Here is a 27,464-nt window from a genome sequence, read left to right as displayed (position 1 = left end):
GACTGCAGAGCTCAGCCGCCGAGCTGTGCGCGGGAGGGGGAGGGGCGGGGGTTCCCTCCCAGCCTCTGGGGTCTGGGGACTCGGGGATGTAAGGCGAGAGCAGGGGGGTGTGACAATTCAGCAGAGGTCGGGACGTACCACGGAGCCCAGTGGCGGGGGGGGGCAGAGGACGTGGTCACCGAGGGGAGCCCCCGCCCCCCTTCGCAAAGGCCTACAGCCGAGGTTACAGGGAGAATTGGAACGGGGCTCGCCGCAGGGGGAAGCGGCACGCGAAATCCGCCCCCTCCCCGTACCCCGCTTCCGAAGGGGTGGGCCAGCGAGGGGAGGCTGGGGTTGGAGCAGCGGCGCGGGGGCCCCTCCCTTGCACCTCCCCCCACCGGACTTGGTCGCGCCCGAAGTGTAACACTTTCTCTTTGTCGGTGGAGCTCCGCTGTTTCTTGTGCTGTAGCTCCGGTGGCGGCGGCACCCGTGGCAGCCCTGGCGGACGCAGGAGCGATGGCAGCGACCGATATAGCTCGCCAGGTGGTGAGTGCGGGGCTGGGGTGCCGGGAGCCTGGGAAGGGCGGAGGAGACCCGGCCGCCGCCGCCGCCGCCGCCGCCACTGCGGCGAGGAGGGCAGCGGGCAGCATCCAGGAGCCGAGGCGCGGCGGGACTTCTGCTCCCGGGGTCAGCGGCTCACTCTCCCGGCCGCTCCCCGGGAACGGTGGCGGCGGGCGGGTGGGGGCCCCGGCGGAGGCTGCGGGCCGGCGGCCGAACTTGCATTGCCCGAGAGCCGCAGAGAGCGCCGCCGCCTCCCTCGCTGCAGCTGCCGCCGCGCCGCTGGGCGTTGCCGAATGAATGGCCGCGCCAGCCGCCTAGCCCTCGGGGTCCCCGGCCCCCCCCGCCCCCCCTCCCCTCCCCCCGGGCCTTGCTTCCTCCTGGCGCCGGGCCGCGCCCCGGAGCCCAGACGCCGGCCGGGACCCGGGCCTCCCCTGCAAGAGGGGCGCGGGGCTGGGGTGAGCCTGGGGCAGGAGGCGGTGAGCGGTGAGGGGGGCGGGGAGGTGACTGGCGGGGGGGTAGGGTTTCTCCATGTGCATTACATATGTGACTGCGGCTGTGTGTGTGTATCACCGTGTGCGTGTGAGTGCACGCGCGCGCACTCGTGCCTCCCCGGCGGGCGGCGGCGCCCGGGTTGTCTGTGACCCTAGATGAGTCCGCCTGTTTCTCTGCGTGCGCTCACCCCCGTGGTGTGTGCGCGTGTGTCCCGACTCCTCTGTGCTGTTTGCCTCTGGGTCCCATTTGTGTGTGTCGGGGGTGGGGGCGGGGGTGCAGTTCGCTGGCCTGTAGGTGGCTGGCTGCGTATTTTGGCATGTTTCTGGCTACCTGACCCGGGTTTTGCGGGCCACTGGGTGTCTGTCTGGATTCCGTGTTCGGTGTAATTGGGCTGGTATGCCAAAACCTGTGGAGCCGGCTTCTTTCTGCGGGGACTCAGGAAAATAAGTGTGAGGCTTGTAAAAGCGATGCCGTCTCTCTTTTTGTTGGCAGCAGACTCTGGAGAAAAAAAAAAAAAATGTTCTTTTAAAGAACTGAAGTTTTCCAGCCTGGGATGTTCAGAGAAATCATACTGAAGTGACCTGAGGCTCCATGATTGTTTGTTTGGTTTTTATTTATTTATTTTATTTTGTGTTTTCAGACCAGAGGCGTGGTTGCACAGGGAGGGGATGATTCCATTTGGGGCAACAATCTAGCCTTTCTTTTCATCCACGGGTGTCTGAGATTTTAAGAAGCCCACAGTTACCTACACTCTTTGGTGAGGAAGAACTTGATGTTCTGGAACTTGATGGAAATCTCCGAACCACACACACACACACACACACACACACACACACACACACACACGCAAGTTTTTAAACCCTGTGGCTTACTTCTTCAGGGAAATAATCCATGCACTGCAATTCCAGTACAAAAAGAAAGAAAAAAAAAAGCCTCTAGGTATCTGGTGCCATTGAAATTGATTTGTTTTCAAAATCTGTTTTCAGAATCTGATAGCATTTTCTCTACAGGGTATACATGAATTCATGACACCCCTCTGGTCCCTGTTTGGAAGGGCACGGTGATTTCATTTGGACCTCCCCAACCCCTGTAGACCTCAACCCAGCTCTTTATGTTGATGTGCAAGGACCAGTAGATAGGAGACAGTGCTCTGTGATTGTGGAATTTGAGAGAATTCTCTTCGCTCTAAGATTGGCACTGTAATATTTATTGCTGTGGCATCTTGAGGGTTCTCAGAGAGCTTTTCTGCTCCCTGTTAACCTGCATTTTAGAGATGGCAGGGCCGAAGTCGAGGGATTATTCTCCTGGATTACACTTGCTCCATTTTTAGTGACCAAAAAGGATGCTAATGATTTTTCTTGTCAGCTAATTAATTTGCATCGACCTGTCCATACTCTGCCGCCAGTCCCCCTTGCCTGGATTAGGATTGCAGGGCAGATGTTGTAAAGGGGAACATTCCAGAAGGTTGTGCTTCACCTCAGGCACAATTTGGGCCACCCGGAGGTCCCCTTTGTTCTGCGGATGGGAGTTGGGGGTGGTTTAGGGCCATTTGGTTTGCTTTGCATGGTCCCCGTTTGCTCTGGCTGGCCTTGCCCATACTGCATGGTGAAGAACTTAATTGTATGCCAGATTCTGAAGCTGAAAGAGCAGCCCCAGCACTTGAAACCTTGTTATCGGGATAAATGGGTTTCTGGGAAAACTGACGTCACTCTCCCTGCCCCCCTCCCCCAGGCTGTAAAGCTCTTGTTTATGTGTCATTTGTCTCTGCTCTTTGTGTCTGCAAGAAGTTGTAATTCGCCTGGGGAAGATGGAATTAACTCAGGAGACCTTGGACGGCTGATGGCTGTTTGTTTCTTCCAAGGAATATGCATGCGGGGTTTGGAAAGAGAAGTCTGGAGAATAAACCTAGCTCAGGAGTTCTTTTGAATGAGCTCCGGGACATGGTGCCACACATGCATTGCTCTGGGGCACGCGTGTGTGTGTGTGTGTGCGTGTGCGTGTGTGTGTGTGTGGTTGAGGGTCACCATGGCTAGTAAGGCAACATCATTAGTGACTTAAAACAGGCCACAGAATTGTTGGATAGGACCCTTCTTTGGGCATGCACGGAGCTTGGAAGTTCAGCTCTGGCGTACACAACACAACCCGATCCCATCTGAATGAACACCACAAAGATTCTGTGTGACAAAACTCTCTCTCCATTGCGTCCACAGATGTTTATTTTTGACTGCTCAGTGTCCAGCACTATGGCTAGCCCTGGTCAACTATATGAAAAAAGAAAAGTAGTAGACATAGTTTCTGGCTTGTAAGCTTATGGTCTAGTTGGAGAGACCAGTTGTGGCTGCTGTGAAATAGAGAACTGTAGAAGATTCTTGGGATATCCCCACTCCCAACCACTGCCCGTGAGGTGGCTTGGGCTGCTATTAATATATACTTTTTGTTTAAGTTTATTTATTTACTTTGAGAGAGAGAGAGTGTGGGAAGGACAGAGAGAGAGAATCCCAAGCAGGCCCCGGACCATCAGTGCAGAGCCCGATGCAGGGCTCGAACTCACGAACTGTGAGATCGTGACCAGAGTCGAAACCAAGAGTTGGACACTTAACCAACTGAGCCACCTGGGTGCCCCAGGATGTACTCTTTGAGGTCATATGACTTCTCCATGGTAACCAAGCAAGGCACAGCCCAGGCCTCAGGGGCGGTATCTTCTGGCCCTTTCATCGAGCTGTTTCTTTCAATGTTGTGTTTTGGGGTCCAGACTGTAAGTGCTGTCCCATAGAAAGAACGGCTCATTGGTTCTGGCTTGAACCAATCCCACAATGTGGGCAACGATGCTCTCCTCCACTGGCAGCCCGGTAATGGTCTTTCTCCCTAATGAAGGATCTTGCAGGGGCTAACTTTGCCTTACCTGGGGTTGGTCTGGGGCAGCTGTCTCAGGGCAACCGCCTCCAGGGCGGGGAGAAGCTGGTCTCTGCATTCTGATCTTTGCTATCAAATGGCACCTAACCCTTGATTTCCCTTGAAGCTCCAGCCTCAGCCATATCTACCACCTCACACTAAAAGTAATATTATACCCCGACCCGGGAGAGCAAAGCCCCAGTATGTACCCATACCTTCACTGAGGATACAGCACAGACGAAAATTTACATGGCCCCAAATAGAACAAGTTATTGAATCTAAGTCAAGGGTATATGGGTGATCATTGTACCATTTTTCTAACTCTTCTAGGTGTTTGAGACTTTTCAAAAGAAAAAGGGTGGGGGGAGGGGACGACAATGTCTTCCCCTCCCCCCACCAAAGGCACACAGCCCTTCCTTCCCTCAGGGAGTTTACAATCTAATAATGGAGGCAGATTTCAATAGCCATGTGATTACCATTGTGGTCCATGCACAAGGAGCTGCCGGCACAAGGAGCTGCCGCCTACTGTAAGAATTCACTACAAGTGGACCTAATCCAGCCGTGAACGGGGGCGGTGGGTGACTGGAAAGGCTTCCTGAGGGCTTCAGCTAAGAAAGGGGTAGGTGTGAAGATGCTTGATTTCTCACCCTGCTCCCGGGCCGGGGACATCTCATGTGTTAATTCACACGCTTCTGTTCTCATTCATTCATTCCTCCAACAGAGTTGGTTGGGCACCAACTCCGCCAGGCCCTGTGCCAGGTGCCGGGGATATGGTGGTGCCGAGGCACACAGGACCGTGCCCTCCGAAAGCTTCCAGATGACAGGCAGGAATCAGTCCCGTTTCCTTTCATTTCCTAAATCCTGGAAATGTTGAGTGGTAGCGGTGTTCTTATTACAAAACTGCATTACAGCTGAGCGATTTGTCTGTATAGCATAATGAGATTTTGATCTGCAGTCATGTGCATAGCATTTACCTTGTGGAGTCTCTGCTGTAAATTTTCTGTTAATTGCTGGCTTTGTTACCCAGCATGGCCCCTCCCTTTGTGTGCCGTAAGGGAACAAACCCGGAGCATTAGCCTGAGCAAAACTAATTAGGAAGATAAGCCCCCTGGAAAAAGGTATTCCAAAACTAAATAGGACTGATTTCTGGACTTGCCTGGGTTTCTGGATTATCAGAGCCGTGGTTTCGTATTAGCATGAACAATTGAGAAGGGCTTTTAAGTTGCATGTACTTTAAGACCCCATTGAAGAAAGAGAAAGAGAAGAGGAAGACAGAGAATACCATAGATAAGTATAACATGTTTCTTTCAGCGATCTCCAAATGCTTCCATCTGTATTTCATTTTTCCCAACAGCTTCCTGAACAAGTATTCCTGTTTTCTTCATTTATGGGTACGGGGAGACCAAGTGACTTAGTCCAAAGCGATATCGCTGGTCAGTGGACGAAACAATGAAACACATAACAGATGACACAGATTCATTAAAAAATAAATAAATAAATAAATAAATAAATAAATAAATAAAAGCCAAACCTGCCCTTTTCGTGATGTTTCTAAGCAATAAAAATCCTGCCATTACCCCAACTTCCCCGTCTTTTCACCGCCTCTCCCCCACCCCCGCCAGCACACTCGGGTCAGAGAAGAGTATACTTGGGTTCTTTGAAGACTCGGTGATGTTAAAAAGATCCTCAGCTTAAATCCCAGATAGCACAGCCACGGGTTACGTGTGGGTTTTCGTTCTTTTTCTTTCTTTCCATATTGCTTTAAATAAAAATCTTGGAGCCACCAGCCGTGTAATGATGGATTATTTTAAGTAACAACTTGGGGGGGGGGTGCAGAATAAATTAGAAACACAGACCCTTCCTCCTCAGTTTGGCAGGAGAAGGCTTTTGCTGCTGGGATTTGAAACCGTGGGTTTCTCCGCTGCTTGCACAGAGGAAGGAGGCCACATGCTCAGGAGGGTGAGAAAAAATGTTATCCTCTTGTCCTGTGTCTCCCCATTAAAGGCAGCCATCTGCTGAATTGTGACACGTGCTCTCAGCTCGCCCTGGGCTTGGGTCATCCGTTCCACTCACTTACAGGGGACGGGGGAAGAGATTTGCAGGCCTCCGCGGGGACAGGACTCAGGGCTCTGGTTTCTCCGGCCAGGGCCCCCTCTGACCCCCCCCCCCCATTGAAGACCCCAGGGTGGGGGAGAGCGGGAGCAGAACCCCGCTTTGGCGACCCTGATGAGGTGTGAGGTAGTGTTGGGTTTCCTTTCCCAGCAGAGGCCCCCAGCTCTGAACACCGGCGCTGAGGCAGGAACTGGGTTTTTTCAGATCCACTTTAAATGAGACCAGATGGAGGCAGAGGCAAATTCAGGCTCCCTAGAGGACAGTTGGGCATTCATCCAGAGGCCTGTGAGTAAACCTTTTTTCTTTTTCTTTTTTTTTTCTTTTTTTTTAGCAGATTGGAGATAACAGTGACCAGAACACCTAGAAAACTCTGTTTAAAGAGCCTGGCTTGAAGTCTGGCTCTTGTGGGAGAGGCTGACCCACCCTGAGCAGAGGTCGCCCCTGGCCTGAGGTAGAGCTGTTGTACCTAGAATCTGGCCAGTTGGGTGGAGTGGCCCCGGGCCGGAGGCTTAGGCCCCAGTCCGAAGGGAGAGAAAGGGCAGAGGGAACCCAGAAGAGGAGGACCAGCCCCTCCATGGCTTCTGCGGCCTCAGTTGCCTTCCGTGGGTGGGAGCCGCCTTGCGGAGCCCATAGGGTTCCAGGTCGTGTTCCGTGACCCTCCTCCCTCTGGACTGTCATCAGGCCACAGGCCCCATGCCCCATGCCCTCACATTTCAGCTGCGTAAAGAAGTCTGTCACTGCAGTCAGCTTTTTCCATTTGAGAGTAGCAGTCCTCTCGACAGGGCCCTGGAGCCCAGCACCACTCCTCGGCCACTAAATCACTCTGTGACTCTGGACAGGTCACTTCCTCTCTCTGAGTCTCTCTTTCCCCTTTTGTAACATGAGCGGGTCGGAGTGGGTCGGAGCCCGAAGGGTGTTACCAGCTCCAGCCTTGTGTGGTTCTGAGTGTTTCCTGGTCCCGCAGCTGAATTTCTTTGAGGCTCTTGCCTGCTTCTGCTTCCGACCGAGGTGGTTAACTCCATCTCTTCCCTGCTTTGACTCCTTGAGCTGGGTGGAGAGACAGAGTTGTGGAAAAGGCAAGTCTGTGCTTTTAGCTCAGCAGGGTCTCTCTAAGTGGAATAGAAACAGCCCTTCAGACAGTCTGTCCAGGTGGGGGTGTGTTGCCATTGTCGTCTTATAGAGGTACGCGACAGCTGAATTTCTGTCTATTGAATCCCATCTTAAATGCGCTAGGAGAGCTGGCCATTTAATGGAATCCTGCTGCGAGTCCTTTTATAGAATGAAAAGCCACTCAGGAATTGATCTGGTGTATTAAAATCCAGAGTTTCATCTATTGGATTTGCCCCAAACGGACCTTTCTCCCTGTATGGTAAGCATGGTTTCCTTCGTGCCTCCCCAGGGCCCCCTAAGCTGCCCGGCCCCCCGTCCCCCCCACCGAAAGGCTTTTCTGGGGCTTTTGGGGGTTCTTATGGCTGATGATACAGTGGCGTCCGCTCTCTTGGTGGCGCTGGAGGCAGCAGATCGGGCTCTCGTCCACCTGATTGCTTCATCAAGTCTTTTAGCGGCATGTTTCCGGATATGTGACTCGACTGCTGGTTCACATGAATCCTTATAATAATAAGTTATACTGTATAATAATAAGTTATGTAGATATCATAGTAATGTTATAATAAGGATAATAATAGGGTTTTATTGTATTATTGCTAAAATAAGTGTTTACATACAATAAAACTGCCCGAAAGCTGAATACTTAACCGAATTTTCTAGTTATCTGTATGTTAAAGCACCTTTTTTTGGTACTTGTAGCTGAAGATTTTGCCACAAAAGCCGAGGCTGCTTCCCTGCCTAGGAAAGTATCATCATAGAATCTTTTTTTAGAAAGGAATCTTTTTATTCTGGTTATAAAAGTAAACTATGCCCCCCCCCAAAGTAAAATATGCCTATTGTAGAAAATTTGGGAAACACAGAAAAGCAACAACCTGCATTCCCTCCACCCAAAAGTAACCATTGTCACCATTCTGGTGTAAAGTTGACCTTTGAACAAGGCAGGGGTTAAGGGCACTGACCCCCACACAGTCAAAACTCCACGTATAACTTTTGACTCCCCCAAAACTTAATAACTTAACAGCCTATTGCTGGCTGGAAGTCTTACTACTGATAACATAAATAGTAACATTAACACCTACTTTGTATGTTGTATGTATTCTATACTTATATTCTTACAATAAAGTAGAGAAAAGAAAATGTTATTAAGAAAAACATAAGGGAGGGAAAATACATTTATAGGACTACCTTGTATTTATTGAAAAAAAAATCCACGTATAAGTGGACCCAGGCCCTTCAAACCTGTGTTGTTCAAGAGTCACCTGAATATTCTTCCAAGCTTTCAAAAATACATCTACACTCCCCGCCCCCCATGATTGGAATGATTGGGGTTTTGTTTTGTTATTTGCTTGATCATATTTGGTGATCATTTTTCCTTTTCCTTAAATATTCTTTTAAATTTTTTTCATTAAACTTTTTTTAACGTTTATTTTTAAGAGACAGACAGGCAGAGAGCGGGGGAGGGGCAGAGAAAGAGGGAGACACAGAATTTTTTTTTTCTTTTTTTTTCTTTTTTTTTTAATTTTTTTTTTCAACGTTTATTTATTTTTGGGACAGAGAGAGACAGAGCATGAACGGGGGAGGGGCAGAGAGAGAGGGAGACACAGAATCAGAAACAGGCTCCAGGCTCTGAGCCATCAGCCCAGAGCCCGACGGGGGCTCGAACTCCCGGACCGCGAGATCGTGACCTGGCTGAAGTCGGACGCTTAACCGACTGCGCCACCCAGGCGCCCCGCGAGACACAGAATTTGAAGCAAGTTCCAGGCTCTGGGCTGTCAGCACAGAGCCCAACATGGGGCTCAAACCCACGAACTGTGAGATCATGACCTGAGCCAAAGTCAGCTTAACTGCCTGAGCCATCCAGGCGCCCCTCTTTTTAATTTTTTTAATGTTTATTTATTTTTGAGAGGGAGAGAGAGAGACAGAGAGACAGAATCCGAAGTGGGCTCCAGGCTCTGAGCTGTCAGCGTAGAGCCTGACGCCGGGGCTCAAACCCACGAACTGGGAGAACATGAGCTGAGCCGAAATCGGACACTTAACCGACTGAGCCACCCAGGTGCTCCCTTGTCATTAAATATTCTTAGAAGATATTTGTATCAGCTGTTTAATATTCCTTTGTGCATCACTGAACTATTCACTGATTTTGATCATCCTGAAGGTTTGCAGGGTCTATGATGGAGAAAAGGGAAGGTGTGAGAGATCAGGCCCACGAGAGAATCCTATTTCAGTGTGTCTACGACGAGGTGCAGAGAGGCCAGAGGAGCAAGTTTAGGGAAAGGCCAGTGGTCGGCAATGAGTTCCAACCTTTTGGTTTTGGTCTCATCCTTGAGAACCTCAGCTACTGACTTAGCCACGGGGCTTGAAACAGGAGGCCAGAAACTCCATTGATATTGACGCACCTTCAGTTCCCAAGGGCCTCATATACTGTTTGCTTCCTATGCCACTAAGGTTGGAAGAGGGGCGGGGCGAGGGGGGGTGGGTAGAAGGGGCCAGGGGTTGCCCACTTGGGTGCTTATGGGACTCTTTATTTTCCGAGTAACGGCAGTGAGAGGAAGATGCACAGCTGGAACCGCCATAACTCGTTCTTCGTAACACGAACCTTTGAATATTCAATTAAAAAATGAGATTGGTGTGTCTTCAGGGGAGGAGGCGGAAGAGAAAGAGGGCAGAGCTTCTGCCTGTGATATGAAATGTGGTATAACGTATTTCAAACCGCAGGTGACTGCAGATGGGGAGAAAACAGGAAATGGAATTGGGGAGGGGAGGGGAGGGGGGGCTCTCTCGATTCGAGGGAGCCTTCTTTCATTTTGCCTTTCTTTTAGCTCTTCTCAGACTCTGCATCCTAATTACCTCTGCTGCAAAGCTGAGTGAGAACTCTTTTCTTGTACTAAACATGTTTTTAAATGACACAGGTAATGTGTGAATACATTCATGCTGTAAAAGGATCAAACAATACAGAAGCACATTGAATGTCCCCCTGAGGAAGCCCCCCCCCTCCCCCGCATTTCCACCTTGCTCCCCTGAGGTAGCCACCGTTCCTGGTTTAGTGGGTTCCTTTCTGTCCCCTTTCTATGCACTCACATACATTTATGTGCAAATACACATATATAAGGCTTTTTTTTTTTTTTTGCATATATGGGCTCTTACTGTGCTTATTGTACTACGAGCTTCTTTTTGCTACAATATAAATATGTCTTGGAGATGTTTGCATCAGAATATACAGACCTACCACATTCTTCTCAATGGCTGCAGAATATTCCAGACTATGCATGTATCACAATTTAGTTCAATATTTTTCTTACCAGACATCTGTGGGTTTTCCCCCTTGCTTTTCAGTATCGTAATCGAGGCTGGGATGAATTTCCCTATACGTGGATCTTTGCACAGACACGTGAGTTTCTGTAGAATAGATTCCCAGGGGAGGTTGCAGGGGGACAGGAGACGGGCCCTTTAACATTTTGTTGACTGTGATCCTTCTAGCCTCTCAGTTCAAGCCTTGAACGTGGCACCACCTGCTACTCAGGTGATAACTTGAGATACTAGCGTTGGGTTGTCATTTCCATCTTCTCTGGTGCACATTGTAATCAAGACCTCAATTCATCAGGCCACCTTAAGGAGAAAGAGGAGAGAGATGACATAGCAGAACTTTAGTGAGGGAGGGGGAAGAAACTTCCAGGGCTGTCCTGGGGTCAGTGTACATTCAGTCCGATGTCCTTTTTTACCTCCACATATTTAGCTCTGAACAATGAGAACTGACACTCATGATGACCTTGACATCTTATAAGATTCATCAAAACAAGAGTGAATAGTGCTCACTAGACAGGATTTCCTAAAGCAGGAAATATATATACAAATACATTTTTGAAGCTTTCTCGACTCTAAGCCTTGAGACAAAAAGTTTGCTGCTTAGGGGCGCCCGAATGGCTCAGTCGGTTGAGCGTCTGACTCTTGGTTTCTGCTCAGGTCATGATCTCATGGTTCATGGGATTGAGCCCCGCATCTGGCTCTGAGCTGGCCGTGCGGAGCCTGCTTGGGATACTTTCTTTCTCTCTTTCTCTGCCCCTCCCCCACTTGTGCACATGCTCTCTTTCTCTCTCAAAATAAATAAATATTTTTAAACAGTTTGCTGCTTAAATCTTTAGCAGGAAGAACACAGTAACCAGCTCCCATGCTTCCAAGTCTCCATAACCTTCCAGTTAATTTTGGTGTATTGGATGGACACTGGGTAAAAAGATACAGAGAAAAATAGGGATTCTAAAGCCACCAGTGACCTTCATCAAATCCAGACTAATGGTTAGCTCTCTGTAATTCTTCCTCATTTCAACCTTGGTCTCTGGTGCTAGAAGACTGTTGGGTCACCTCCAACTTCTCCGATCATTTCCCCCGTCTTGGAAGACTCCTTTTCATCTTCCATTCCTTACTTATGGACATTTCCTGCATTCAGTGCCTAGCTCTTTTCTCCCTGTACTATCTCTTAAAGAACACATCCAATTTCCTCCCACTTCTAAATTCATCCCCCAGTGCTGAATTCTCCTTGAGCCTACAATCCCATATTGCTAAGTACTTGTCAGATTTCTTCTCTTGCATATCTCACCAGAAAATCAAAACGGCCTTATTGTCCTTACCATATAAAATGTTTTTACAAATCCAGAAGACAGAGACAGACACCTATGTTCTAAAAAATGGGCGAGGACTTGAATAGGCAACTCACGTACATGTGTGCATATGCACAATGCGTGTATAGATACACAATACAGAATACACAATAAAAGGAATGTTCCCCTTCATGTGCAAACTAAATGTTGTGATACCAGTTTTCAATGATTCCATTCCCAGTGGTTAAAAAGCCTCAGAAACTTGGTGTTGGTCTAAGTGTGGGCAAACAGACACTATTGCATATTGGTGGCCGAAGTAGACCTTTGTACTATTTATTCTCTGTTGAGTGATTCCTCAGCGTGTACTGAAGTCTTTCTTTTTCAAAAAATTTTTGTAATGATTATTTACTTTTGAGAGAGAGAAAGACAGAACCTGAGGGGAGGAGGGGTAGAGAGAGAGAGGGAGACACAGAATCGGAAGCAGGCTCCAGGCTCTGAGCCGTCAGCACAGAGCTCAACTCGGGGCTCAAACCCACGACCTGTGAGATCATGACCTGAGCCGAAGTCGGATGCTTAACGGACTGAGCCACCCAGGTGCCCCTGTACTGAAGTCTTTGAAATGTGTGTGCCTTTGGACCCAGCAGGCTTCAATTCTAGGGGTTCAACTTAAGGAAATAATCAAAGATCTATGCACACCTGTAAGAATGAGAATTATTGTTCATACTGTTTAAAACTTGGAAACATGCTAAACGTCTAGCAGTGGAAGATTACTTAAGAAAATATGGTGAATTCCTACAATGGAATGCTATATGGCCAACACAAATAGTGTTTTAGAAGTATGCTTCATTTCTCAAGAAAAGGTCCATACTATATTATGCGCCAGGTTTTGTAAAGGAGCATACAGAATTATCCCTATTTTGTAAGAAACAAAAGGTATACAGACCGGAGGGAAACGTAATAGCTTATCTAAAACCAGAATCCTCAACTTCCCCACTAAGCGAGCACCCTTTCCTGGCTTCTCTCTTTTCTGTCCATGGTGCCATCACCAATCCAAGCTCCCAGGCTTAGAACCTTGCAGCCTTAGAGCTCTGATTGTCCCTTCACCCTCTCTTCACCAATCGCTGATTGAGCGATCGCCCTTCTTTAGGACATCTCTCAAGTTTGTTCCTCCCTCCTGAGTCCCAAGTCAGATCGGCTCAGTTCAAGCAGCACGTATTGGCACGGTGCCTGGATGCCTCTCTGCCAGGTCCGTGTTAGTGGAGTCCTCTGTCTTCTTGCCTCTGCTCGCTCTCTCCAATCAGTCAGTCAAACACCCCGCAGCTGGAATGATCTTTCGAAAACCTGTATCGTGGCTCTCCCCGCTCAAGACACTCAAAGGGCCCCCACACCCCGTTGCCTAGGGAATAAAGCCCATACACGCTTCCTTCTACTCTTTACGGCACTGTGCTAGGTGGGAGGTAACGGGGAAGGGGCACATGGGAGGTTCTTGTGAGTTTTTGTTGACAGTGACGTAAGTCTTTAAGCATCAGGTGTGGGGCTCGCCCCATCTCTCCACTGCGTTCAGTTTGAAAAGTCCCTTTCCTCTCCTTTTGGCCCTTGGACCAGAGGCCAGAGTTGCACGGTGCTGAATTTGGACACAGGAAGAGGCGGCCAGGGGCGATAAAATGCGGCTCAGGAAACCTCAGCTCTGAGTCTGTCCCAATTTCCGACACCCGCTACGGAGGAGGATCCATCGAGAAAGCATATTGGCCCTTAAGTCTCTCTCCCCTGCAGTGGTGAGGACCGAGAGCAAACGGTGGGAAACTTCCACCTTCGTTCGTCTGCGTTAAGAAAAAGGAGAAAAGGGGTGGAGGGTGAGGGGAAGCAGAAAGGGGTGTGTGTAGAACAAGCCCCGAGTGGTGTGGGCCACGCATGAAACCCAGCTGTTTACGGGCGCCCCTCTGGGGTCCAGAATACGCCAACTCAGACTGTGGCATATGGCTGTGTCAGGAATACTCCACCGGGAGTGTGGGGGGAGGGGTGAGACGCGTGAGGGTAATGAACTTGCCAGATGGCGCTCCCGGCCCTGATCCTGTCTCTCGCTCTTGGAAGACCTGCTGAGGGGGCCCAGCCCATCCCTCTCCGTGGGACCTAGGCTCAAAGCAGGTGCAGTCGACCACGAAGACGGCCTGCTAGAACAAACAGCCCGGGATGCCGGTGCGGGCCTCCTGGCACTAACCATGCCCTTCTTGGACTGCTCTCGGCGCCTTTCCGGTTGACCGAAATCTTGGTGTAAAACCATTAACGATAGGAAGCTCTGGGACTAGCAGGTGAAGGAAGCAAAGGCCCTCTGCTTTGCGGGGCTGCGACTGGCCTGGCCGACCCCTGTGGAGACCAGGGGTCCCGCGGAAGCCTGGAGGCCGCTCTCTCTGGCTGGGGGGAGACACAGGCGTTCCATGGCATCGCGTGTTATTTGGGGGAGTCCGAGTACATGGGTGATCTCACAGTGCAAGAAAAACAGGTGCCGCTGTTGACGGAGTGCCCACCACAGGCCCGGCACCGTGTTCCGTGCTTGAGGAACATTATCCTGTGTCCTCCTCGCCCCTGTCCTATGAGCTAGGAACTACGCGTCCCCGATTTTACAGGTGGGGAGGCTCTGAGAAGTTAAGTAACTTGTCCGAGGTCAGAAGGTGAAGGAGGCAGGATTCTCACACAGAGACCTGTCAGAGGTCAAAGCCTAGTCTCTCAACCTCTACACCGAGCCACCTTTGTGGTTGCCCAAAATGCCCTCGAGACAGGACTAACTGCTTTTTTGAAGTCCTGTTGTAATGTTCGCTGAGCACAGAGGCATGGACCAGGCGTTGTGCTTAAAGCTCGTTGTACGTTGTGGCACATTCGAGACCCCCTGTCTCCTAGGACAGACGTGGGAGGAAACGGGGTCTCCGAGAGGTTACCCAGCTTGTAAGTGGTGGAGGCAAGAGTTAACCCAAGTCCGTGAACCCCTGAACCCGCCCTCCCACCTGTCGTGAGCCCCCTCTGCAGTTTGCTGTGTCTGGAACTAGGGTGACATTCATCGCGGAGCCTGGAGATGCCCGTACCTAAGAATCTGTGATTTCGTTCGTTCTTTTTTTTTTTTTTTTTAATATTTATTTCTTTTTGAGAGCTCAAGCAGGGGAGGGGCAGAGAGAGGGGGGCAGAGGATCTGAAGCGGGCTCTGCACTGACAGAGGCTCGACACTCACAATCCGCGAGATCATGACCTGAGCTGAAGTCGGGCGCCCATCCGACTGAGCCACCCAGGTGCCCCAAGAATCTGTGATTTCTAAGCCGGTGGTGATTTCTAAGCCATTCTGCTTTGGAGCCGGGAGTAGCTATGGGAAGATAAGACACACGGGGCCTGGGCGTGCGTTACTTCCTCGCTCGGAGATCGTTTGGATGAGAAGTGAGACCCAGGTTGCTTTTAAGCACGTTTTCCTTTTCTCCCCTCCCTCCCCTTCCAAATTAGGGTGAAGGCTGCCGAACTGTCCCCCTGGCTGGACATGTGGGGTTTGACAGCTTGCCCGACCAGCTGGTGAATAAGTCAGTCAGCCAGGGTTTCTGCTTCAACATCCTGTGCGTGGGTGAGTATTTCCATAGCAGGAAATTCTATTACAGAATATGGATCCTTAATGGCTGGATGTGGCTTTGCAGGTAATTAGGTTAAATACTGAGCCATTCTGATCTATTTGCAAAAGTGCTTTCCCCGCTTCTTCCTCTTTTATCCCTCTGTTTGCTTTTGTAAGCAGCCGGCTTGTGATTATAGTTTTCCCTGGCCAGACCAGAAGGCGTGGCCGTACCCTGGGGGAAACTGAGCGCTGTGACACCCTGTGGAAATGTGGTCAGGGTGCTGGCTGGCTCAGCTATGGCTGTCAAGTTCCTTTGGACTGAGAAAACCGGAGCCGGACAGAATTTGGGTGGCGGGGGAGGTAGTGGCTGTGGAAGGGTGCCTGCCCACCAGCTGTGGGCAGTGGGTTGGGGCTGTCTGTTCCTCTGCAGCCCTGTTGTGCTTGCCACAGTTGGAGCTCAAGTTCAGGGACCATACAGCCGAGCGCCAAGTTCTTTTATTCTCTTATAGCCTGTCTCCACCTGGACCTCTAGTCTCCAGTGTGGGGACCATGTCCCCAGTGACTAAGGTCACTTCGAATGTGCCAATCACAGCACAAAGAGAGCTCAGGAATGTTTCTGAAATGAATGAATGAATGAGTTAAGCCCACAGGAAACACTCGTTATCCCTGTCAAACACTTCAGCATGGTAGCAATTTGAGTCCTTACCAGGACTCTGCGAAGCGAGCAGAGGGAGCGAGTGGCATTTGTATCTTCCCGGGGCAGGTGGAGACCCAGACATTTGGGGAGGATTAGAGAGTCAGGGGAGGCAGCCCAGAATAAGTGGCGGAGCCAGGACAAAGCCCCAGGTCTGGCCCACCCCCTTGGCCCCTCCCACTGTTTCTCGAACTGCGGGGGGGGGGGGCGACATCCTTTGAGAATACAAAGGCACTTTGGAGCCGAGGAGCAACAGCTCCTTGACAGTCTCTCAGAATCTCTCCTTAAGACCTTAAAAAAAATCCCAAATTTGCAAACACAATCACAGCATATAATTTTCACTCCACAGTGCAGTAAAGTGTACCTGCGTATTTTCAGCGACCTACTTCTAAACCTTAACGATTGTGTAGTGTAAATACCATAATAGAGTCCGTTTTCCCGCTGGTTGGTACACTCACACACTTTGGCTAATTGCTCTTCCTTATTTTTGTAGAGAGTGTATGGGGAACTCATTCTCATTGAGGCTCTGAACCACTGCTGAATTGGATATTTTACTCTTTTAATGTAGTCTAAAGTTCTGTTTTCTTTCTTGTTTTTTATTATTTATTTTGAGAGAGAGCGAGAGAGCACATGAGCACGAGTGGGGTGGGAGCAGAGAGAGAGAGAGAGAGAGAGAGAGAGAGAGAGAGAGAGAATATTCCAAGCAGGCTCCCTGCTGTCAGTGCAAAGCCCGATGCGACGCGGGGCTCGATCTCATGAACCGTGAGACCATGACCTGAGCCGACATCAAGAGTCAAACGCTAAACCCACTGAGCCACCCAGGCGCCCCTAAAGTTCTGTTTTCTGTCTAAGCTCATTCATTTTCTAGGACTTGTTATTTTTCTTTTCCTCTACCCTTAGCACCCTTTGTCAGATCGTTTTCTGTAGGTGAGTAACTGCCCGCTGGAAGATGAAGAGAGAAGAAGGCCACTTCTCAGTGTGGACGACAGGCAGTCAGCTAGGCTCACTCACTAGCCGAATGACTCACTCCCACACATCAGCTTGGGAGCCCGTGAGATGGAAATGTGTGCTTTACAGAATGACGCGTCACGGGCCTTTAGAGTCCGCAGCGAGGCCATTAATTCTTCAAATGCCAGAAGCCTGCTCGTGGTTATGATGAGATGCTGTTAGGAGAAGGACACAAAATCAACAGAAGCCACGGTGATCAACCGCAAGGTGCTATCACATCCAATATTAGCACTGCCAAACCTCTCCAGTCTTTGGCTATTGGCCAACTTATTTCGCATAATACTTGATTACTGAAAGATTTCCGCACAAACATATTGGATTCCCTTGGCATTCCTCCCAGAGCTCCGTATGACCTGTACTGAAGTTGAGGAGATGAAAGGTGAAGTGACAGGGCCGCCCTCAGCAGCCTTTCAACCGAGTGCAGTTGGGTGGGTGAGTACAGCTTCAGGAGGGAGGCCATGTAAATCAGAACGGCTCTCCGAGGGCGAGAGGTGAAGGGCAATGGGATCTGGGGACCACGGGCTCCCCTAGGGCCCAGAGGAGGAGGCAGCCGAGCTCCAGGCAGTGGGTGGGAGAAAGAGTAAACCCCTGTCCTCCGGTTCCCACCCAGGTGCTGGACGGCTACAGCTGCTTCCGCGTGCACCTGCTGGGGAACTGCCCCAGACCCTTCAGGAGGGGGAAGAGTCGGAAAGAGACCCTCGCCCCCGAAGACCCACCCCCTCTCTTTCTTTCCCTGCTTGCCAGGTCTCGGAAATAGCCCTATGAGCCCCTCTCTTGGTGCCGCAGGCGCCTGCCTTGAATGCCCCCAACCTGGCCTGGGTTAAGTTCATTCCCCATCCCTGATCCCAAACAGCCTGTGATTCACGCATCCTGCTCTCTGTCTGTGTTCACAACCCCGTCATTGCTCAGAGAACCCACAATTTGGGCCAAGGTCACGTGTGGTTTAGAATGGCTCTAAGGCTGCAATCTCAGCTCAGCCATGGGGCCGGGTACTGTCACTGACTTGGTGAAGGGTCCGCAGCTTGACTGCCGAAGGTGACCTTTTCTCTCCCGGGACTTTCCGTGGCCATTCTGTCATGCTTACCGCCTGTGCATAACTATCAGGTTTACTCCCTTAATGACTGTTATAAAATGATTCTGTTAAGGCATAGACTATATGCCCCCAAAGGATTTTCTCTTCTTTTTTCATAGGGCATTTTTAAAAACGTTTATCTATTGGGGCGCCTGGGTGGCTCAGTCGGTTAAGCGTCCGACTTTGGCTCAGGTCATGATCTCAACGGTTCGTGGTTCTTGAGCCCTGCTCAGGCTCTGTGTTGACAGGGCAGAGCTTGCTTCGGATCCTCTATTTCTCTCTCTGCCCCTCCCCTGCTTACGCTCTCTTCTTTCTCTCTCAAAAAATAAGTAAACATTTTTTGAAAAGTTTACTTACTTATTTTTGAGGGGTGGAGGGGCAGAGAGAGGCAGACAGAGAATCCCAAGCAGGCTCTGCGCTGTCAGTACAGAGCCCGACGCGGGACTGGAACCCACAAACCGTGAGATCATGACCTGAGCCGAAGTCGGACGCTTAACCGACTGAGCCACCCAGGCGCCCCATTTTTTTTTAGATACTTATTTTTATTTTGGGTTAGGGAGAGTACGAGCAGGGGAGGTGCAGAGAGACGGCAACAGAGGATCCGAAGCGGGCTCCGCACTGACAGGCTGACAGCGGCGAGCCGGATGTGGGGCTCGAACCCACGAACCACAGGATCATGACCTGAGTCCAAGTCAGACGCTCAACTGACTGAGCCACCCAGGTGCCGCACAGTTATTATTTTCAGAGGGCGAGGCACATGCGTGTGGGCATATCATGACTCCCCTCGAGCAGATTTTCTATGGTTGGCGATAATTACTGAATGGGATGAGGTTCCCCTCGCCCTCCCACTCCCCTGACGAAAAAAAAACCCCGCATACCAGTCGCTTAGCTTTGGAAATTGCAAAGGTCCCATGATCCTAGCTAGATACAGTACAGGAGGACCTCCGAGGAGCCGCTGGAACCAGCAGTACCCATGTTCTGGGGCCCGTTGCTTTGCACTGCTGGGAAAGAGCTCCGAAGAGACACAGCCTTCCGAATGTGCCAGCAGCAGGAATGCCTGTGAGGAGTGCAAAGAGTCATAATGATAATATTTACTTTGAAGCTGCTCGGGATTCCAGGCTCAACTTGCCTGTGTTGAACTTGGAATGGAAACGCGCGAGAGAAGCAGGATTGAGGCTCACTGGAGAGACGGGGAGGGACAGCCAGCCTTCTGTCAAGGTCAGGGGCCGATGGCGTCACGCGTTCATCTCTGGGAAGGGCAGCCGCTCACCTGTCGAAGGCGGGCTGCGAGCCGTGGTGCGAGAGCGTGCAGCAACCCTCTCTCGGGGGAAACGCCGCTTTGGTTTGTAGCCTTTGCCCACTTCAGCTGATTTGAAGGTGCCAACGCGACGTGGTTGCATGAGGGGTTGGGATCGTCTGCGGGAAGCTGGGGGAGCAGCGCGCCCCTGTCGGCCAGGCCTCGGCAAGATCAGGAAGGAGAGAAGATCGGGAAGCTCACAGAGCCAGGCATGACCTTGTCCTTGTCCGTAGGCTCCCTAGAGTTCCTGGAGGGTGTCCTTTTGAACATCACCTCCTTGTTGAACTCCCGGACCGCTCTCTTGGTTTATTCCAGTATTTGGAGCTGGCAGGCACTTTAGCTTCATGTGACCCTGAGCTCCGTGTGAACAGGGACTGTGGCTGTCCTGTTCATCGCTGTCTCTTTGGCCCCTTAAAATTGCGCGTGGCTTCTATTAGAGGCTCCGTGAACATTGGTCCAGTGACCAAATGAACCCCACCATAGCACGCCTGTGGGACGCACGGAAGGCATGTGGGTCAGAGGTATGGGCTCCAGTGTCAGACTGACTGGATTCAGTACTGACTCGGTTACTTACTACGTCGTGACCCTAGACCAGCTCTTCCCTCCACATTTTACAGATGAAGAAGGTGAGGTGCGGAGAGACCGAGGAGTGGGGCGAATTCACGTGGCTGGGGAGTGGCTTGGCTGACTCTTATTAAGGGCAAACGGTAGTAGCTCTCATAGGTTTATTGTGGGGAATGGATAAGAAAATAGAAGTATCCCAGCAGGTGCCTGGCACATAGTAAGTGCTCCAGAAACCATAGCTATTATCATTACTCCAACCTGCTCATTTTATGGAAAAAGAGACTGGGGCCCAGAGAGGGGAACGCCCTTGGCTGGGCATCCACCGACGACCCGGCTGGGACTCTGCAGTTCATCGCTTGCAAGGACTTACTTACACAAGGTGCCAGAGGACGCAGAGGAGAAGGGCTAAGTAGAGAGGTCGACATGGGACGATCCCAGGGGGTATAGTTTGCGACGACGTATTTCACACTACGTGTTGTAAACTGCAACTCTTTTCTAAAAAACCTGGTGTTTCCAGAATACCGTCTACATTAAGCCAAGTGAGATGGAATCCTCCTGGCCGGTGGTGATGGTTTAAAAAGGGCTCAGAAACCCTGCCGTCTGTACAAGGAGGGAGGGGGAGAGAGAAATGGACCCCTCGGGGCTCCCGAGGTTTCCTGCTGGAATCTGCCAAGTCCCCACCTTCCTGCAGGGGTGTGGAGGCGGCTGACCTGATCTTCCTCAATGCTGGGCCCAGGGCAGCGTGGGAGGAGACAGCATCCTAGGCTCAGGCTGGGTCTGCGCCAACCATTAAGAGAGACCCCCCCCCCCCGCGCCCCCCAGGCTCCACAGTGATGGGAAATGGGAACGGGAGCACTCGATAGCCGGGAGCACTCGATAGCCGCGGCACCGGCTCGCTTGATTTTCTGCCCTCTTCTCATGTTGCATTTATCACGATTCCCTGGACACCCGCGGGTTCTTTTCTTCCACTCATCATTGGGCATCTAATTTCCACAGCCCTTTCGTGCTGGCAGGCATTCGGGTGGTCATTTGTCCTGCTGCTCCTCCCTGCTGCCCTGCCCTGCCCTGCCTGGCCGGCCTCCATCCGTCCAGCTGTGCAAACAGAGCAGCCGGCAGGCAGTCTGTACCTTGCTCCTGACGCCTCTGTGTGCGCCCTGGTCGGGCGCGCCCGGGAGTGCGGGAACATGCCCCATCCCCTGGTCTCTTCGAATCCTTAGGATGGGGGGTGGGGGGCCAAGGAGCCAGCTCTGGGTGCGGGGGAGTCAAGGCCCACCACTCTAGGAGCTGCGGGGCATTCAGCAAAGAGCTCACGGAACAGGAGGGGGTGGAGGCGCGGACGCACATGGAAAAGTCATCAGGCACGCATGAAGATGGGCTCAAGGGGCGCCTGGGTGGCTCAGTCGGTTGAGCGTCTGACTTTGGCTCAGGTCATGATCTCATGGTTCAGTTCAGGTCACGATCTCATGGTTCGGTGCTTCGAGCCCCGCTTCAGATCCTTTGTCCCCCTCTCTCTGCCCCTCCCCCGGTGGTTCTCCCTCTCCCCAGCTCCCTCCCTCCCTCTCTCTCTCAAAAATAAATACATAAACTTAAAAAAGAAAGATGGGCTCAAATGTAGCTTGAACGGCAGCGCCCAGAGGGAAGGTGATTTAAGGGTGAGCTGTGTTCCCTCCTCAGAGGTGCCACACCCCCACCTTGGGCGGGGATGGGGGGGGTGATACATTCCCGGTGCTTGGCCAACTCTGTCACCTCCCATTGCAAAGGCCCCACCTCACCAAATTTTTCTTGAGCCCCAAATACTTCCTGTTCCTTTAGGGAGGAAGAAAAAGGGGCCTCTTCTGGGAGAATCTTTGCAGCTAATAGGTATAGCAGACCTTGGCTGGAAACATGATCTGTGTGAGGAACCAGTTTCCTGCACCCTGGCAATCAACCACGTTAGTCAGACCTGGCTGTGGAATTGGGCTGGGGGGCTGGGGAGCCGGGCTGAGCTGAATGTTCTTCTTGTTCTCTCTCTCTCACCCAATCTCTGCACACACAGAAAGCTCTCTCATCGTTGACAGATATTTGAAAAAGCACGTCCTGCATTCAGAGCTCATTATTCACGATAGAAGGCATGTAAGATGGCCTCCTCCCAGAGGGTGGGGAGCAGACGGGCCGTTGTGCATTTATACACACTGTAGCTCCAACCCTGGCCATGGACCTCCCCCCCCCCCTTGCAGATTTGGACTGTCGGTCACAAAAGGGCGGGGGCGATTTGCCAGGCCAGGACTTGCCCAGTGCTGACCCACTGCCCCCTGGGGAGACATCGCAGGGGTGGGGAGGGGGGAAGGGGAGCAAAGGGTGAGGATACCAGAATAGCAGGGTGGTCTAGGTATTCCAGAGGCAATCCAGGGTAATTAGCTACTGACTCTTCTATTCCTAGCATTCCTGAATCGCCGGGCGTTGGGGCGGAGGCCCAAATAGTCTGGATCCATGGAGATGATAAGGGCCTGTAGTACCCGGCCCAGCTTGTGGCCTCATGGGACATTCTTGCCCAACTGCCATGCCACCAAGTTTCCCCCAATGTCTTCTTTCCCTGAAGACCCCTTAGCTCCTGGCAGTGGCTTGACATCCCCTCCAATCCCCCAGGAATGACCTCCCGAATGCTTCGCCGGTCCCCACGGCCTTTCCCCGACTCGTCTCCCTGGTGTGAAAGTCAAGACTTGAGATTCTTGTGGTGTAATTTATTAGTATTCTGCAGCCTGTTAGTTCAACAAACACACGACGGGTTTGTTTGAAATTGAAGGAGGAGAATTTGTGGCCTGCTAAATTCCCTCCCCATTAGCTAAAAATGCCCCCCCCCTTCCTGGGGTACACGTTTGGGCATCCTCAGAAGATAATTTATTTGACAAGGGACCACTGTCCCTTTCTTTTAAAATCGAAAATAGCCCTTTAATTTTTCTTACAAAAGCTATCTGTGTTCCACATAGCCAACCTGGAAAATACACAAAAGCATTTAAAGGGAGAGATGAAAACCGAGCATAAGCCCAGCACCCAGTGGTAGCCCTTGGTAAGAGTATATTGTATTTCCTTCCGGACTTTTCCCAGGTATAACCCTACCTCTCCATCACTGCCTGTACGTAGTTTCTTTTTCTGACTATAAAAGCAATGCGTATTAACCTTCAAGTAACACAAAAGTAGGAAGACTAAAAGGAGAATTACCCCAATGCCACTACCCTGAGATGCTACTGGCTAATACATCCCAGGGCTGTTGAGATCACGACCTGAGCGGAAATCAAGAGTCCCGACGTTCAACCGACTGAGCCACCCAGGTGCCCCTCGTCTGTATAGTTTCATACGCTCTTCATTTACTGTCTCATCATGTACATGTTTCCATGTCAATGAAAAGACATCCAAAACCTGATACGGAATGCATGCAGGGTCCCCGTGTGAACAGACCGTCATTTATCCTTTTGCTTTTCAGGAGAGACCGGGTTGGGCAAGTCGACCCTCATGGACACCCTGTTCAACACCAAGTTTGAGGGGGAGCCAGCCACCCACACGCAGCCGGGTGTCCAGCTCCGGTCCAACACCTATGACCTCCAAGAGAGCAACGTGGGGCTCAAGCTCACAATTGTGAGCACAGTGGGCTTTGGGGACCAGATCAACAAGGAAGACAGGTAAGGAAAGCCATGGGGTCTGGAGGCTGGTGGGAAGCCACGGGGAGGACCTCCCCACAGGGTCCTTCCTGGACGTCCTCCCCAAATGGCGTGTGCAGGCTGCCGACGCAAGCGCCATCTCCCCCCGGGGTCCCTGTTTACATCAACCATTCTACTCGGCCCGCTTTGCCTGGTGAGGTCTCCATTCCATTGGGTAGACATGCCGGGGCACTGCCATGCCCTGACAACCTAAAACGGAATGACTTTGTCTCTGCCCTTGAGGCAGTCACAGGGAAGGCCGGTTTTGAGCAAATAAGTTCCATCGAGTGCGATATGCTTTGTAAAGGACAGGGGACAAAGAGCTGAAGGTCAAGTTACCATGCGCACATGAAGGAGAGAAGAGTCAGTTCCAGGTGGGGATGTCAGGGAGGCCTTCACGGAGGAAGTGCCCCCTGAGCTGGCCCTTGAAGGATGAACTCTTGCCAGACAGACAAGGGAAGGGAGGGAAGGGAGGGAAGGGCAGTCCAGGCCGGGGGGACTGTTTGTACAGAGACAAAGAAGTGTGGAAGAGGGGCGCCTGGGTGGCGCAGTCAGTTAAGCGTCCGACTTCGTGTCAGGTCATGATCTCACGGTTTGTGAGTTCGAGCCCCACATCGGGCTCTGTGCTGATAGCTCAGAGCCTGGAGCCTGCTTCCCGTTCTGTGTCTCCCTCTCTCTCTGCCCCTCCCCTGCTCATGCTCTGTCTCTCTGTGTCTCAAAAATAAATAAAACATTAAAAAAAAAAAGTGTGGAAGAACATTCTAAGGAACTGTCACTTGCTCTGTTTGGCTAGCTCAGAGGCAGGTTTACTGTGAAGCTAATGAAACTTAAGCCTCGGGGCCCCCTCTTACATAGGCCCTTCCAAGGCCCTGTGACTGATTTTTAGTCATAATGTTGTTTTGTCTTTCTTGGAGGGCCTTTCCAATCGTGTAAGCTTTAGGTCCCACAGTACCTGGGTCTGCCCCTGGGCTAGTGCTTGGCGTGAGCTCGAGGAAAGTAGGGGGAGATGAGCCTAAAGAGGTCAACAGGAGTCAGATCATGGAGGAATTTCTAGAATGTGCAGACGTGGAGCCATTGAGTTTTATGAAGTAGAAGGAGATAGTCCGACCTTTGAAGAGGATTCTTCGGAAGGGTATGGAGAGTAGGAAGACCAATTAGGAGACTGTTGGACCAATTAGATCAAGGCCAGAGGTGACACAGATGCCGAGACAGGGAAAAAAAAAGAGGCAGATTTGGTAAATACTGAGTAGGCAGAATCACCAGGACTCGGCAGAGACCTGGTGTGGGGTTGTGAAGGCAAAAGAAGAATCTAGCATGAGGCCCAGATTTCTGGCTTTGGAGAGTCTACCAATGGTGGTGATATTCAGTGAAAGAATTAATATAAGAGACCAAGGTTCTAAAACAATCAGCTGTGTTTTAGACATGTCGAGTTTGAGCTGTCTGGGGACCGAGAGACCTGATGACCTCGAGGCGGAGGCAAGGGAACATACAGGGTTAGAGGTCAGCAGAGGGTCTGCACTGGAAATAAAGATTTGGGTTATCAAGGTATAGGGAGCTGTGTTCCAGCCACAGAGCCACGTAAGACCATCCAGGGATCAGAATGCTGGGCTAAAGATGAACACCTTAGGATGTTGGCTGAGCAAACGGAGCAAAAGACATTCTGCAGAGAGACTGAGCGGGGGTTGTTACCAAATTTGACTATGATGTTCATATCAGCTTTATTCAGAATGGTGCGCGAGTGAGGGGTGGGGTGCCTCAGAGCTGGGGGTGTGTGGAGGGCTGGGGGTCGGGCACCATCTGGATTTAACTAGATGTCACATGGTTATCACACGTACCTGTCTTGGAAAAGGCCGTTCATCACTTTGAGAAGGGTCTGCTCATCCTTTGAGGATTCTCTTGCTTCTTGGATGAACTGGATCCCCAGTTCTCCTATTTCTCCCTTGTTTTTAAATTTGTTTTTCACGTTTATTCATTTTTGAGAGACAGAGACAGAGCACGAGCGGGGAAGGGGCAGAGAGAGAGGGAGACACGGAATCCAAAACAGGCTCCAGGCTCTGAGCCGTCAGCACAGAGCCCGACACGGGGCTCGAACTCACAAACTGCGAGATTCTGACCTGAGCTGAAGTCGGACACTCAACCGACTGAGCCACCCAGGCACCCCACTCCTATTTCTCCCTTAAAGCTCCAACAGCCATACTCATTTCCTTCTAACGAACAAATAGATTTAGCTTCTTAGTGATTGAACCGAATTTTGGTTTCCATTTGAAATTCTAGGGGCACCTGGGTGGCTCAGTCGGTTAAGTGTCTGACTTCAGCTCAGGTCACGATCTCACGGTCCGTGAGTTCGAGCCCCGTGTCGGGCTCTGGGCTGATGGCTCAGAGCCTGGAGCCTGCTTCCGATTCTGTGTCTCCCTCTCTCTGCCCCGCCCCCGTTCATGCTCTGTGCCTCTCTCTGTCTCAAAAATAAAATAAACGTTAAAAAAAAAAATTGAAATTCTAGACAGACACACCTCTGCTTTTTATAGGTTTGCTTATTGTGCTAATCTTGTTTGGTTGAGAATAAATTGGACCCTGGGGAAAAGGGGATAGTTTGGGTCATCTCAGCTGCAGACTGCTCAGGATCTTTTCTATTAAATTTCTGGCAAGTCTCAGTAACACACATTCAACATATCTTTTTTTTTTTTTAAGTTTAGTCATTATTTTGACGGAGAGAAAGAGTGCAAGTGGGGGAGGGGCAGAGAGAGTAAGCCCGGCAAAGAGAGATTCCTGACTGGGCTCCATACATACCACCTACCGCCAGCACCGAGCTCGACGCGGGGCTCAAAACCACAAACTGCGAGATCATGACCTGAGTCAAAGTCAGACGCTTAACGGACTGAGCCGCCCAGGTGCCCCCATTCAGCATGTCTAACATTGGAAACAGCCTTGGTAATGATGGTTTGGGAGGACCGAACCGACTACGGCACTTTAGAGGCTAATCTATTTCCGTTACACTTGTAATATCCTCATTGTTTTTCCTGATTATAAACATGATACGTACTAATAGAAAATCAAATAATACAAACTCGAAGAAGTAGAAATGAAAAGCCTGCCAGAAAGTGGGCTGGGGCGGAGTAAGATCCGCCCAGGGATGGAGTAAGGGTGGAGTAAGATCCAGGGATTTGTAATAAAAAGCGGTGTTTTCTCCATACTGACGGGGCCATTTGGGCACAGATATGTCCGTGCAACCTCATTAAAGCAGAACACCAGAATGCCATACTTTACTCAGGGTGCATGGTCAGCTACAAAGAGCCGCTTCGGGTCCCCGGCCCCCCCCCCCCCCCCCCCCCTGCCCCCCTCCCAAAAATAAAGATTAAAAAAAAAAAAAAAGATGTAGGAGCAAGAGGGAGATTGAGCCAGGCTAGAAAAAGGCGTGCTTAGGAACTTACGCTTTGCTCTCAGACCTGAGTTCAGATCCCAACTTGCACTTACTAGCCCAGAGATCTTGGACAAACATTTTGTGCTGCTCTCAGCCTAATGTTGTGGCTGGACCGGCCCCTGTGGTTCTTACGCTAACAAGATGCCTTCAGCAATAACCATCAGGAAATTTGAGGACCAAAAAGGTTTGTTATTCACAGGTCCTGGTTCTGCTTTTATCTAGGTGGGGGGTTTAGGCCCAGGCTTTGGTGGGCTCGCTCTAGATCGGTGACTTTAAAACATAAGATCGTGAATTTAAAGCGCTGGAAGAGAAAAGCAAATGGCCCAAATGGTCACATAAGGAAATCAGCCAAGATTTCTGAAACAAAGGAGCCCGGTGGGGGGTGGAGGGCAGGCGCGGAGGGGTGGCTGGCTCTTTAC

The 27,464-nt window shown here is 50.9% G+C and overlaps 1 protein-coding gene and 1 long non-coding RNA gene across 8 annotated transcripts in view; one reads left to right on the top strand and one right to left on the bottom strand.

Annotated features, from left to right (window-relative positions):
• The first annotated feature begins 398 nt into the window (after positions 1-398).
• SEPTIN6 (septin 6) overlaps positions 399-27,464 on the top strand; it is a 66,860-nt gene continuing 39,794 nt past the window's right edge. For 5 of the 7 annotated variants that reach the window (XM_040468006.1, XM_040468008.1, XM_040468004.1 and 2 more), the window contains exons 1-3: positions 6,241-6,321; positions 15,219-15,333; positions 23,414-23,609. In XM_040468006.1, coding sequence (XP_040323940.1) covers positions 6,262-6,321; positions 15,219-15,333; positions 23,414-23,609 — 371 coding nt within the window. In that variant the 5' untranslated portion in view covers positions 6,241-6,261. Of the gene's footprint in view, positions 526-6,240; positions 6,322-10,476; positions 10,532-15,218; positions 15,334-23,413; positions 23,610-27,464 lie in introns of those variants that run through there. The other 2 variants (XM_040468009.1, XM_040468010.1) reach the window with 2 other exon arrangements.
• LOC121025459 (uncharacterized) lies at positions 1,090-17,398 on the bottom strand. Its single transcript, XR_005788050.1, has 3 exons — positions 17,380-17,398; positions 10,305-10,307; positions 1,090-1,800 (listed from the first exon to the last, which is right to left on the bottom strand). It is a non-coding gene; the product is annotated as an uncharacterized LOC121025459 (long non-coding RNA).

This window comes from Herpailurus yagouaroundi, unplaced genomic scaffold, assembly GCF_014898765.1.
Source record: "Herpailurus yagouaroundi ecotype Mexico unplaced genomic scaffold, PumYag 67641, whole genome shotgun sequence".
Lineage (NCBI taxonomy): Eukaryota > Metazoa > Chordata > Mammalia > Carnivora > Felidae > Herpailurus > Herpailurus yagouaroundi.
Note: the sequence above shows the minus strand (reverse complement) of the source record. Positions and strands in the feature narration are given on the sequence as shown.